We start from the raw sequence: 13690 nt of genomic DNA on the forward strand, positions 1-13690 counted from the left end.
AGACTGGAGAGTTACCTTAAATAACGTTTACAGTCCCTTTTAGGCAAAACTAAAAAATCTATATTTGTTTTATATATTTTTTATCTTTTAATATTTTTGTACCATATCCCCTGAGTGTTATCTTTACTGTATAAATAAATCAAACATTATAGCAGGTTTCCAATTCTTTAAAGTTACATATTAGAGACATGAGAGGAGAAAATTACAGATTCATTTCCATTATTTGTCCTTTTTTGATCATCGATTTTCTCCCCTGTTTTGATCATCGATTTAAGGTAAAATGTACTTAATTAATCTAGCGTAATTGATTTCTCGGTTTGGTAAAAGAAAATATCATAGTTTTTGCCTTCAGTAGATGTAATATTTTCAAAATTCTTCTTGTTGAGAATTCAATGCAAGGAAATTTAATATTTAAATTATATTTTAGAATTTTACCTGGATTAGGTTCACTTATCTCAACCTTTACATCTTCTTCCTTTATATAAACAGTACATGTATCCTCTACAGTACATGTATCCTCTAGAGTACATGTATCCTCTACAGTAGATGTATCCTCTACAGTAGAGGAGGGGAGAATTTCTTCTGTGATTTTAATATTTTCCATTTTAATTTCTTTTCTCTGGTTTCCGGTCAATCTCTCTGAAATATTGTATTTCATTGTAAATAAAGTAAAACTTGCAAATTATTCAATGACGTGTCTTTTTGAAGGGTCTAAAAATAGTTCAAATTATAATAATAAGATCTTAAAAAAAGAACGAAGGAGCTAAAGATGAAAAATAAAATGAAAAGTAAGAACATCAATGTAACTAGAGGCAATAAAAATATTTCAAACAAAGATTAAAAATACTTCAAACGAACTTAAACAATCCAACTGAACATTAAAAAAAATAGTTCAGAAGAAAATGACAAAAGTTTAACAGATGAAACATTAAGTTACACTGCACTAACCAACTAGAAAAAACGTAACAAGTTGTGGGTTTTACACTTTTTTGAGTTTACGGCCAATTGTTTTTTTGAAAACTCCATGCCGCAGTTGCTGCGTACTCACTGCATATATTATAATAGAAAAACAATTTCTCAAAAACTTGTTTATGGAAAATTTGACGATCTACCTTTTGTGTCAGTTATTTCAACCTGTGTCCGAATTTAACGAATTTAAGCCGCGTCTCAAATCCCCCAAAAACCGGTTTCAATTGAGCGCCGGCTTAAATCTTGAAAAATTTAATACAATTTTAAGTGGAACCAACCATATTTGAGCCGCGGCTCAAATTCTGAACATTCTCTCTGCAAGAAGAAATAAGGTTAAATTGTAATAGTACACTCTCTCAAACACAACATTTTTGAAGAGTATATGGCCGCAAATATTTATTTTTTTTATTAATGTTTACTCCAAGTGTTTCCTGAGCTGGTGTAATTTAGTCGTAGCATAATCACATTTATGACAAGGATGTCTTTTAATTCCTTCATGTTTACTCTCGATATGCACTTTGTGACTTTAAGGGCACTTGATGTGGTTACAGCGTGTGCACATTTATCACAAGGGTACCTCACTCCTTCTTGTGTATTCTCAACACGTTGTTTTAAACAACTTGCGGAGGTTGCAGCTAATTCACATTGATCACAGGGATATCTTATACCTTCAAGTATTATCTTAATATGTCTTTTAAGAAGACCTGCTGAACTTGCAGAGTATTGGCATTTATCACAAGGATATTTTACTTCTTTATGTTTAGTCTTCATATGATTTCTTAAATTACTTGCTGTAAATGCGGAGTACTCACATTTGCCGCAATCAAATCTCACTTCTTCATGTTTATTCCTAAATATATCTGGCTGTGGTTGCAGCGTATTCACAGTGAGTGCAAGAATATATCACTTCTTCATATTTACACTTAATATGTCTTCTAAGACTACGTGAATGTGTTGTAGCGAAATCACATTTATCACAAGAATACATTACTCCTTCATGTTTCCTCTCAGTATGTTTTTTCAGGTTTATTTCCAATTGGTTCCATCATTTTATTCCTTATAAGCAGAGGGTCCTCTTTATGGTTTACTATTTCACCCTTAACAATATATTTTTTATATATAAATAAATGTAATTTTTGTAGGAGTCCCCGTATACGGGCGAATACTATACATCTACATCCTAGCTCTAATTTGAATTAAGAAACTAGCAAATTATGAAACTTATTCTTAAAACCTCTTTGGTTTTTAAAGTTCGTTGAACCAAGTACCTAAGATGATCATCATAGGTTGGATCAGTTTAAGAATTAAATGTAGAAGTGAAAAAATCAAGGTCAATGAAAAATATGAGTTGAAAGGAATTGAGTCTTTGCCACAAATTCAGTTTTTGTAATACCTATATCTCTGTAACCTTATGATGTAAACCTTTGATATTTCAAACTTACGCATTCATAGTTTGAAATATTAAAGGTCTATGACATTGGGTTGCAACGATATTGAAATTAGAAATTCAGAGTTTGTTTGTTTAATTTAATTTAATTTTTCAGGAATATGTATGTATCTTGTAAGATTGTTAGTTTTGTATTTCTTTTTTAGATCTAAATATTTTTATTAACACAATATAATTAGTTATAAAATACATTAGTTTGATAACGAAGATTACATAGTGTTACTTTTTTAATAAAATATTGTATAAATAAATAAAAAGAATAAATATGAGCTGTAATAATATAAAAGAACTAGCCTTAGAGGGCGCTTCGCGCCCATCTTCTATATTAATTGTGAACATGTTCTCTTTGTGCACATCGTAAAACAAAACAAAAATAATTCGCGGATTTTCACAAAAAAATTCGTGGATTTTCAAAATTATAAAAAATTTAATGAAGATCGAATTTTTATGGAGACAAATATTTAAAATTTCAATCATTCATAAACCTTCCCTGGGGTCCCTATATGTCCCACAAAAAATTTGGGCCCGATCGGTTCAGCCGTTTTGACGTTTATTGGATACAAACAGACAGACAGACACCCAGACAGACAAACAGACAGACAAGCCAAATTTATATATAGATGAGCAAAAAATAAAAAATAATATGGATAGTAATTGAACCAATAAAAAAGCAATGCAAATAAGAGAAGACCAGAATGAATGAAGATAGGAGTGATAAGAAATGAGGGAATGAAAAATTAAACATTTATATTTATCAATGAGGGAAAATGACTAAAGATATTACAATCATGACTTATTTTTATGTTGTTAGAAAATATCATTTACGTATCTCTAAAATTGAATATCAGTAATCTCCATCTTTACATCTTCCTCCTTTATATATACAGTACATGCATCCTCTACAGTAGAGAATTGAAGGATTTCGTCTTCAGTTTCTTTCTTATTCTCAATATTTTCCATTATTATTTCCTCTTTCAAATTTCCGGCCATACTCTCTGCAAATTAAAACCTTGAATGCAAAAATAAATTTTGAAAATGCATTATACATAGAAATAACCCCAAAAATTTGGTGTCGTATTTAGAGAATAAAAAAAATTGTATGTGAATTGCGAATTTTCTTCCGTTTGTTAGCGCATATACACAACGTTGCTTTATCATTGGAATTTAGTAACTTTTTAAATTAATGTATGATTGAAGTTCTCAACCCCCCTCAGGAAAATTCTATGAGTATCTAGGTCATGTTTACGTCAAGGCGAGAGTCGAGGGGGATATTGCTATTAACCAGTGTTAACTAAAACTTAAAAAAATTTTGGAATCCATTCTTTAATTTGAGTTACAATACTCTCTTGCTGCGTCAAATGTTTTACATCCCAAAACTGATAAAATCCGTTACATTCATGACTTTTTGATGCCACTTTTAGAATCCATGTTAACCTCTGGAAAGATATTTCAAACAGTAAAAATATTAAGTTGTACATTATACATTCAGTTGTGCAAAGGACAACAGAATTAATTTTCGTGCTTTGTCTTCTTGTGCCTCTTCAGAGTGAATCTTCTTGCTGCAACATACTCACATAAATCGCAGGGAAATCTTCCTGGTTCATGTTTCTCATGAATATGTGTTGTAAGATTGCTTGCTGAAGTTGCAGTATGTTCACATTTATTACAGGGATATCTCAATCCATCGTGTATATTTTTAATGTGTTGTCTGAGATGACCTGTTCTAGTTGCAGCATAATCACATTTATCACAGGGATATCTTAATCCTTCATGCTTGCTCTTAATATGTCCACGCAGATCCCTTTTAGTATTTGCAGTGTACTCACATTTATCACAGGGATATCGCACACCTTCATGTCTTTTCTCAATATGTTCTCTTAAATCCGTTTTAGTTGTTGCAGCGAAATCACATTTATCACAGGGATATCTCACTCCTTCATGTTTACTTTTTATATGTCTTTTTAAATCCCTTTTTCTAGTTGCAACGTGATCACATTTATCACAAGGATACCTTACTTTATCATGATTACTTTCCATATGTCTTTTCAGATCCCTTTTCTTAGTTGCAGCATAATCACATATATCACAAGAATACTTTCCTCCGTTAAAATTCCTCTCCTTTGTTTCACTTGACTTACCATGAAGAGTCTCTTCTTCATTACACAGGATTAAATCTGAAGATAAACAAAAATTGAAAAATTAGCAAGAGAAATTACTTTTTCGATTTGCCGTTTAAAACTTCAACAAACGACGATCAATTGAATTCAACTTGCAAGTAATTTACCCTTTTGTTGAATAAAATAGTAATCATTAATTTCTTCCTCACAATGCAGCATGCAAAACCTAAATCCTACCAAAATGGGGAAAATTTTTTGTAGAGCACGATTAACAATAAAACTCTTGAAAATGAATGAAAACAAAGTTCAAAAGAAAAGAGCAACCAATAATAAGTATATGCTTGTTAATTTTTACCTTTATTTTCAGTAATTTCCACCTTAACATCTTCTTCCTGTATATAAACTGTACATGTATCCTCCACAATAGAGGAGGGAAGGATTTCTTCCTGGCTCTCTTCTTTAATTTCAATATTCTCCATCTTAAACCCTTCAGACAAACTGCAATTGAAAAATCAATCCCTGCAAACCGATGTCGAACATTTTAAGTCCAGAATCATTTACCAGACATCTTCGCCATCGGCACTTATAGTCTGTTAAAATGTTTACTGGGATTTTTAGAAGAAAAAAAGATATCTTCATAATCTTATGGAGACAAAAGTACTTAACCTAACCTAACCCTAAATAACAAAAAAATAAATAATAATAAATTTGCTGAAAAATAAATGGTCATGTACAAAATTGATAGGAGGGGGGGTTCCAAAAATCGTATACTAGGACAGACCCCTAGGACGGACCCAGGAAATATCCTGTGTCTCGCCTCATGGGTATTCCAGTACCCATGGTCTCGTCTGCAAACTCGTCGACTTCAATCTAACATTCTAACCTGACAGCTGTGTACAATTTCGCGGCATTAAAATTTAAAAAACACAAAAGACGACATTTAGATTTATCTTGTGTATGAAACAAATATCCAGTGCCAGATGGTGGATTCTCATTTGAACTACTGCCGTTTGAACTATGGTACGTTTGAACTATTGTTCGTTTGAACTATTGTTCATTTGAACTACTGACATGACGTCATATCCTGTAGTTTAAATCAAAGCATTTCTTGCTCATTTGAACTATTTTTCTACCCCAATTCAGTTTTAAAATTTTTTTTATAATCTTCATAAAGTTATATTCATGACAATTAATTAGATAAACATTACACAGAATGAACATAAAAATAGTTCAAATGAACATAAAAATAGTTCAAATGAACATAAAAATAGTTCAAATGAGCATGAAAATAGTTCAAATGAAATAGTTCAAATGGAAAAAAATAGTTCAAATGAAAAAAAAAAATAGTTTAAATGGACTAAAAAATAGTTCAAATGGACAAAAAAAATAGGTTAGGTTAGGTTAGGTTAGGTTAGATAAAAAATAGTTCAAATTAAACTATTTTTTTGTTCATTTGAACTATTTTTTTTTGTCCATTTGAACTATTTTTATGTTCATTTGAACTATTTTTTGTTCATTTCAACTATTTTTTTTTCATTTGAACTATTTTTATGTTCATTTGAACTATTTTTTGTTTATTTCATTAATAATATTTTAATAGTTCAAATGAACTAAAAAATAGTTCAAATGAGCAATATGTTTACTCGTTTGAACTATTGTTCATTTAAACTACTCACGTGGTCCCACGTGCAGTAGTTGAAATGAACAATAGTTCAAATGAACAATAGTTCAAACGGCAGTAGTCCAAATGAGATAGCACCGAAACTTAAATGAGAAGAGGAGAGAAGTATAGGTAGATATCAATCTATTTTTCTTCACTGAAGTGTTCTTTGTTAATACATGCAGGAATTTTTCCAGGGGGGCTCACCATTCAGCACCCGATTCAGCAACCGATGGGGCCAAAATCAACTGAAAAACACAGTATGCTGACACAGTGGGAGGGGGGCTGAGCCCACATAGCCCCCCCCTCCTATAATTGCCTCTTAAAAATACTTTTTCTCTCTTTTAAACCATTCTATATTTTCCGTTCCAATTTTCTTTTTACTTAATTTCTAATCTAATTGTTGCATAACACCTAATGTACCAAACATTTATTGTTGGGTTTAATGATTACATACCCTTGGATTTCCAGGCCCAGCTGTTAGCTAGGTATCAATTCTATCAGCTATAATTAGTATTATATTGTATATTCTATAAAAAAAAATACATTTAGGAAATATCTTTTGAAATTCACACATCTGAATATTTTCCAGATTTAGTTTAATCTGAAATAATTGTTGATACAACTTACTGAAAAACTCCTTTTTATTTTACATTTATTTTAATCAAGTTTAGAATGAAGATGATCAGTTTGAACTGAGAAATATTTACAGCTTCCCAGAATGTTGCTATTGGATGAAGAACCATTGACTCTGAATCTGGTCTACTGGATTCACTAGAGACTGTTAGTCCTAAAATTTTGTTTATTTTTATCAACTATTTGGATATTTCTATTCAGTTATAATTAGCAGAAATACTGTTCCTTGAAAATACAAAACATAATATAGGGTTCTTATTTTAGAACTAAAATTTGTATCTTTCCACTTTTAAGTTTATAGTACATAAATCTTGAGCCCTTGTCATAAACTATGATTTTTGAATCCATTTATATATTTGCAACCTGATAGATGTACCCCTTTGATTTTCAAACTTAGATAATTTGATCTAACAGAATCGACATTGGCTTTCAAAGATAAAGGGATTAGAAAATCAGAGTTTGTGGCAAAAACTCAATTAATTGCCAAGCTAATTTTGAATTGTTAAACCTGGAATATTAAGATCTAGAAGGAACTCCAAGTTCTCTAAGCTCCACGGGTCTCCTTTGTCTGGTAGATCCTGGCTGAACAAGAACTTTAAGATGTTCCAGTTTTCTGTTTCATCTTTATTAGTTCCATTCCTGCACATAATGTGGTTCCATTTATATATTTAAGTACAGGGTGTCCCACGAAACATGAGTGTTGGTAAATAGTTTAAAATGTTTTCTTCCATATTTTGTTAAGTTGTTTGATACCTAAGCTAGAATAATTAGAAATAATATAAGAGAGTCATTCTATAGTAAGAGGAATTGAGTCTTTGCCACAAACTCTGATTTTTAAATCCCTATATCTTAACAACCCAATGTTGTAGAGGCTCAGTAACATTATGCCTAGTTCCCGAGTGCCTAGTTCGTGAATGCCTAGTTCACTATGCCTAGATTCATGAATGCCTAGTTCGTAATGCCTAGTTAACATTGCCTAGATAACACCATGCCTAGATTCATGAATGCTTATATAACATTATGTCTATATTTCTGAATGCCTAGAAAACATTATGCTTAGATTTCATAATGCCTAGTCACCCAATGCCTAGATAACAGTAGACTGAATTGAATGCCTATAGACATTGTCAAGCAATTAATAAATGATACTGATATGTTTACATGATTTACTACATATTTTCTGAAAGTTGTTTGCGGATTTTTGTAAAAATGTTACCGGATTGTTTTTTTTCTCGCTCTTTAATATTTTTATTTCTCTTTGAAATACATTGTCTAGGCATTCAATGCACTCTTATGTTATCTAGGCATAATGTTATCCAGGCATTCATGAATCTAGGCATTGTGTTCTCTAGGCATTATGAACTAGGCATTCAAAAATCTAGGCATAATGTTATCTAGGCATTCAGAAATCTACGCATAATGTTGTCTAGTCATTCTTGAACTAGGCATAGTGAACTAGGCATAATGTTACTTAATCGTTGTAGACCTTAGATATTTCAAGCTATGACTTCTGTTATATCAAACAATCAAAGTTTGAAATATCAAAGATTTACATAATTTGGTTGTAGATATATAGGTATTAAAAAATTGGGATTTGTTGCAAAAAGACTCAATTCCTTTATATCAAAGCAAAAATACATGAGTAAAATAAGTGTTAAACGAAATGAACTGCGAAAAGTCTTTAATATATAATACAGTATATGGAAGAAGACATTCAAAACAATTTACCAACTGTCATGTTTCGTGGGACACCCTGTATCTCTTTAGGTTTTATTAAATCTATATATTCAGTATTATTGCCAATAAATATATATTATAGCTATAAAATTTATTAAAAATGTTCAATATTTCAGTAAAGTTAACTCACCTAAATGTGTCCTTGAAGCTTCGACCGATCATATTCATGTTCATGTTGTTGTTATTATTGTTATCATTGTTGTTGTTATTGTTGTTGTTGTTGTTGTTAGCATTAGAGTTGTTGTTGTTATTGCTGACAATATTCACAGAAAGATTGAAGGCTATCATGAGAAAAGACAGAAAGCCAAAAGCTGAAAACCATTATTTTATAAAGTACTGTCAATAATGATCGATATTCTATATTATCTTAATCCAGAAAACCAGAGAGTACATAGATCTATTGAACGCTAGAATCTACGATATTTTCTACAACTGGAGTACGCGACCAATTAGAAAACATGTATCTTCAGGGATATTTTAAGGATCACTAGGATACGAAATACAACATCTTTAAAAATAGACTAAAATCATAAATTTATGTTGTATGTTTTAATGTTTTAACTAAAGTTTTAAAGAAATGCCCCAGAGTTGTAAAATGTTCACATGCCTAGAGCTACAAAAAAGTAAGTTTGTGAGGTAAACTTTTCATAGCAGTTTGGATCTTTGTAATATATAATCCTTAATTTTTGGATAAAATAAAAAGTATCCATAGAATTATAGTTGGAACTAAATTGATCAAATATTTACAACTTTTACTGACGAAACATTTAATTTGTTTGTCTAGAGTGTACAATATATTCTCTACTCTGCACTGTGGGATTTTATTCTCTGAAAATTACCTGAGAATGTTGAACCACAATCCTCTCTTCCAACTTCTCTCCAGATCTCCTCTGAACCCTAGAGACACAAAATTATAATAAATAATTAGATTCTGCAGTTTTATTTCTCATTCCTGGAGTAAACACCTGATCCTGCAGTACTATCTTATACCTGGAGTATACTCCTGATCCTGCAGTACTATATTATACCTGGAGTATACTCCTGATCATGCAGTACTATATCTTATACCTCGAGTAAACTCCTGATCATGCAGTACTATATCTTATACCTCGAGTAAACTTCTGATCCTGCAGTACTATATCTTATACCTGGAGTATACTCCTGATCATGTAGTACTATATTATACCTGGAGTTAACACCTGATCCTGCAGTTTTATATCTCATTCCTGGAGTAAACACCTGATCCTGCAGTACTATCTTATACCTGGAGTATACTCCTGATCCTGCAGTACTATATCTTATACCTCGAGTAAACTTCTGATCCTGCAGTACTATATCTTATACCTCGAGTAAACTTCTGATCCTGCAGTACTATATCTTATACCTGGAGTATACTCCTGATCATGCAGTACTATATCTTATACCTGGAGTATACTCCTGATCCTGCAGTACTATCGTATACCTGGAGCATACTCCCGATCCAGCACTATTATATCTTATACCTGGAGTATACTACTGATCCTGCAGTACTATCTTTTACCTGGAGTAAACTCCTGATCCTGCAGTACTATATCTTATACCTGGAGTATACTACTGATCATACGGCACTATGTTATACCTGGAGTGCACTCCTGATCCTGCAGTACTATATTATACCTGGAGTAAACTTCTGATCTCCAAGTCTTCTACTCCAATCCAATCAAGGATATCCTGTAAACCTTCATCGTAGATTGAATTCATTATTTCTGAAATATCTTAAAATTTGTTGAATTTGCCTAGCCTGGGACCTATTATTTGTTTGAAAATCATTTAAAACATTTTCCTCAAGATTCATTTAAATATTCAGTTTTTACCCTGCATCAATATAATAAAACAAGACATAGGCATATATGTTCCCTATAGCCGGCTAAATGGCTGGACCGAATGGGCTGTATTTTGTTTGTGGACACTCATGGGTAGCCTGGGGGGACCGATGTTAAAAAAAATCAACAACAAAAAATGTCCACGGGCAACACCGCGGGCCCTTCAGCTAGTATCAAATATTATAATGCAGCATATATAATAATTTGGATTTGTATTTATCTGTCTAGACTATAAAATAGTTTGCCTTGTATAATGGTATTAATCTGAACTGAAATATAATACACTAGTATATGTGTATACAAGTATTTTACAGTAAACTCACATGTATTTGTATTTATCTGTCTAGACTATAAAATAGTTTGCCTTGTATAATGGTATTAACAGCTGGAGTGGAATATAATACACTTGTATATATTGTATACAAGTATTATACAGTAAACTCACATGTATTTGTATATATCTGTCTAGACTATAAAATAGTTTGCCTTGTATAATGGTATTAACAGCTGGAGTGGAATATAATACTTGTATATGTATACAAGCATTATACAGTAAACTCACATGTATTTTTTATTATATAATACATACATAATTTTTATTATGATATATCTATACCTCTACAAAGACAATTGTAATGTTATGAAAATATATTGTTGAGAAATTCTAGGTTTTGTAAAAAGATACAAGATTGGATAAACTAGAGTTTAGAAGAAATTTTTCGTAAAAACACTCGGTAAAAATAATGGTTTAAAGGTTACTGTTGTGAATAGGACATGCGTCTTCAACAATGGAGGTTCACTGTATATAAACGTGTTCAGTCTTGTTAAAACAATGTTTACAGTATGATAAATTGAAAATATATATAAATATAAAGTTATGTCTGTTCTTATGTACAGTTAGAACATGACTTGGTCTTTTACTGCCTAAGAAGCAACTGTTCATGTTTTCATTCTTCAAAACTGTAAATTTATAGGAGGTAGGAGGTAGGAGGTAGAAGGTAGGAGGTAGGAGGTAGGAGGTAGGAGGAAATATAAACCTGTTTATAAACCTGAACCAGTGTCTAATCAATAAACCTATATATATAAACCTATTTACACATCTATATATAAACCTATATATAAACTTATATATAAACCTATATATAAACCTATATATAAACTTATATATAAACCTATATATAAACCTATATATAAACCTATATATAAACTTATATATAAACCTATATATAAACCTATATATAAACCTATATATAAACCTTTATATAAACCCGAAGTTTTGCTACATTTGCTTGTTTGTCTGTTTGGGTGTTTGTTTGTTTGTCTGTCTTTTCGCTGCATCAAATAAACGTCAAAACGGCTGAACCTATCGGGCCCAAATTTTTTGTTGAACCTTGCTTGACCCCAGGGAAGGTTTGTGGATGATCGAATTTTCAAAAATTTGCCTCCATCAAAATTCATTTTTTGAAAATTTTGAAAAATACACGAAATTTTTTATAAAATCCGCAAACTTTTTTGTTTTGTTTTACAATGTACACAAAGAGAACATGTTCACAATGGAAATGGAACCGTGAAGCACCCTAATAGCCTAGTAAACTTATATATAAACATATGTAAATATAAACCTATATATAAACCTATTTATAAACCTATATTTAACCTATATATAAACCTATATATAACCTATATATAAACCTATTTATAAACCTATATATAAACCTATATAAACCTATTTATTAACCTATATATAAACCTATTGATAAACCTATATATAATCTATATATAAACCTATATATAAACCTTTATATATAAACCTATGTATAAATCATGTATATATAAACCTATATATAAACCTGAGCCAGTACCTAGTCTACCAAAAAATATATTTAAAATCTTTAATTCTTTTCATTTCCTAAAATACTTCCTTAGCAGTTCAGTTTGAAATAAAAAGTTGTATTTTATTTTTCTTCTCAAGGAAAATGTTTTTTTTCATAGAAATGAGAATAATAAAAGATTTAAAATGGAAACTATTTTCTATACTTATATCTTTCCAATCTGATTTCGAAGACCATACATATTTAAACTAAAAATTCTGTTATGATAATAATGTCAAAATTGAGAATATTAAAGTTTATAGCACCAGGTTGCAAAAAGATAGGGATGAGAACAATAAAGTTTGAGGCAATTAACTAACTTATTTAAGCTTTAAGTACACAAGATTAGATAGCTTGGAAATGAGTGGGATAGGTTAAACTTTAAGTTTAACATGTTTCTTTCCGTATTTGGACTGACACGAAAACTCATTAAAAAAATAAATCGATTTAAAGTTTTTGTTTAATGAGAAACTAATTTAAACTTTGCACATACATTAGCTTTTTCTTCCCTAGATCACAGTGGTTTCATAATAAAAGATGGGGTTTCTCAGAGATTAACTTTAAACCTTTTTAGTAGGGATTACATTTATCCCAAATATTTTATAGATGATCTCTGAAAAATTATCATAGCCCTGAAAAAAAATTAAAAAGGTTCAAAGATTGCAAATGTTTTCTCACAATACATATACAAAGTTTTGAGCTAGATGACTTAATGTAATTTGTAAATGTGCCATTTTTAAAAGAAGGCTTTATCATCATAAAGCCTAGTTTAAATTTTTTTTTTTACAGATATAATTTGCATAACTATCTAAATAGATCTTGGCGACTTTATAAATTTACATATCCTGAGCTAAACAAAGCCTCAGTGTATATTTACATACCCTGAGCTAAACCAAACCTCTGTATATATTTACATACTCTGAGCTAAACCAAACCTCTGTGTGTACATTTACATACCTTGAGCTAAACCAAACCTCTGTGTATATTTACATGCCCTGAGCTAAACCAAATCCAAAACCAACACTATGTGTTATAGAATGAAAAAGAAGCAAAGAATACAATAGATATATATGTATAATAAGTGTACCCTAAGTGTAATTGAAGTAAAGGAAGGAACTAGTGTACTATTTAGAGTAAGACTAGTACAAAGTAGGAATATTTGTGTACGTTGAGCTAAGTACAAGTCTAATTCTTGTACTTGCATAACTAAAAATCCAAATTTAGTCAATTTATTCCTTGCAATACCCATTTATTTCTATATTCTTTGTTTTCTAATGGCCAATACATCATTTTCCCATCAAATACATGACTGATCCATACAAGATATATTGCGTCTACAGACTTATTCTAAAAATAGATATTTTCAATAATCTTCCATTATTCTGTAAATA

General features: G+C 30.7%; 3 protein-coding genes across 3 annotated transcripts; all 3 read right to left on the minus strand.

The window, feature by feature from the left end:
* Positions 1-435: 435 nt before the first annotated feature.
* Positions 436-1209, minus strand: LOC111706467 (zinc finger Y-chromosomal protein 1; the record flags this gene model as incomplete). The annotated part of the gene is given in 2 exon segments (XM_023479349.1): positions 436-639; positions 1113-1209. A coding segment is annotated over 1 exon segment (169 nt), but the record flags the coding sequence as incomplete, so codon positions are not given.
* A 1937-nt stretch (positions 1210-3146) lies between these two features.
* LOC111706468 (RE1-silencing transcription factor B) lies at positions 3147-5411 on the minus strand. Its single transcript, XM_023479350.1, has 3 exons — positions 5315-5411; positions 4889-5031; positions 3147-4590 (listed from the first exon to the last, which is right to left on the minus strand). The coding sequence occupies exons 2-3, from the start codon at positions 5010-5012 to the stop codon at positions 3926-3928; spliced, it is 789 nt and encodes a 262-aa protein (XP_023335118.1). The 5' UTR covers positions 5013-5031; positions 5315-5411; the 3' UTR covers positions 3147-3925.
* Positions 5412-6813: 1402 nt separating this feature from the next.
* Positions 6814-10307, minus strand: LOC111706470 (putative uncharacterized protein DDB_G0286333). Its single transcript, XM_023479351.1, has 5 exons — positions 10223-10307; positions 9406-9463; positions 8697-8877; positions 7338-7468; positions 6814-6983 (listed from the first exon to the last, which is right to left on the minus strand). Exons 1-5 carry the CDS (start codon positions 10304-10306, stop codon positions 6838-6840), a joined length of 600 nt encoding a protein of 199 aa, XP_023335119.1. The 5' UTR covers position 10307; the 3' UTR covers positions 6814-6837.
* Between the last annotated feature and the right edge of the window lie 3383 nt (positions 10308-13690).

This window comes from Eurytemora carolleeae, unplaced genomic scaffold (assembly GCF_000591075.1).
Source record: "Eurytemora carolleeae unplaced genomic scaffold, Eaff_2.0 scaffold720, whole genome shotgun sequence".
NCBI classification, from domain to species: domain Eukaryota; kingdom Metazoa; phylum Arthropoda; class Copepoda; order Calanoida; family Temoridae; genus Eurytemora; species Eurytemora carolleeae.

Bases quoted from the DNA above. Each gene is read 5' to 3' on its own strand.
- LOC111706468 (XM_023479350.1), bottom strand. From the start codon at position 5,012: ATGGAGAATATTGAAATTAAAGAAGAGAGCCAGGAAGAAATCCTTCCC. The intron at 4,591-4,888 runs GTAAAAATTAAC...GTTTATCTTCAG, and splicing joins GGAAATTACTGAAAATAAAG to ATTTAATCCTGTGTAATGAA.
- LOC111706470 (XM_023479351.1), bottom strand. From the start codon at position 10,306: ATGAATTCAATCTACGATGAAGGTTTACAGGATATCCTTGATTGGATT. The intron at 8,878-9,405 runs GTAATTTTCAGA...AATGGTTTTCAG, and splicing joins TTGTGGTTCAACATTCTCAG to CTTTTGGCTTTCTGTCTTTT. The intron at 7,469-8,696 runs GTGAGTTAACTT...CATTATGTGCAG, and splicing joins AGCTTCAAGGACACATTTAG to GAATGGAACTAATAAAGATG.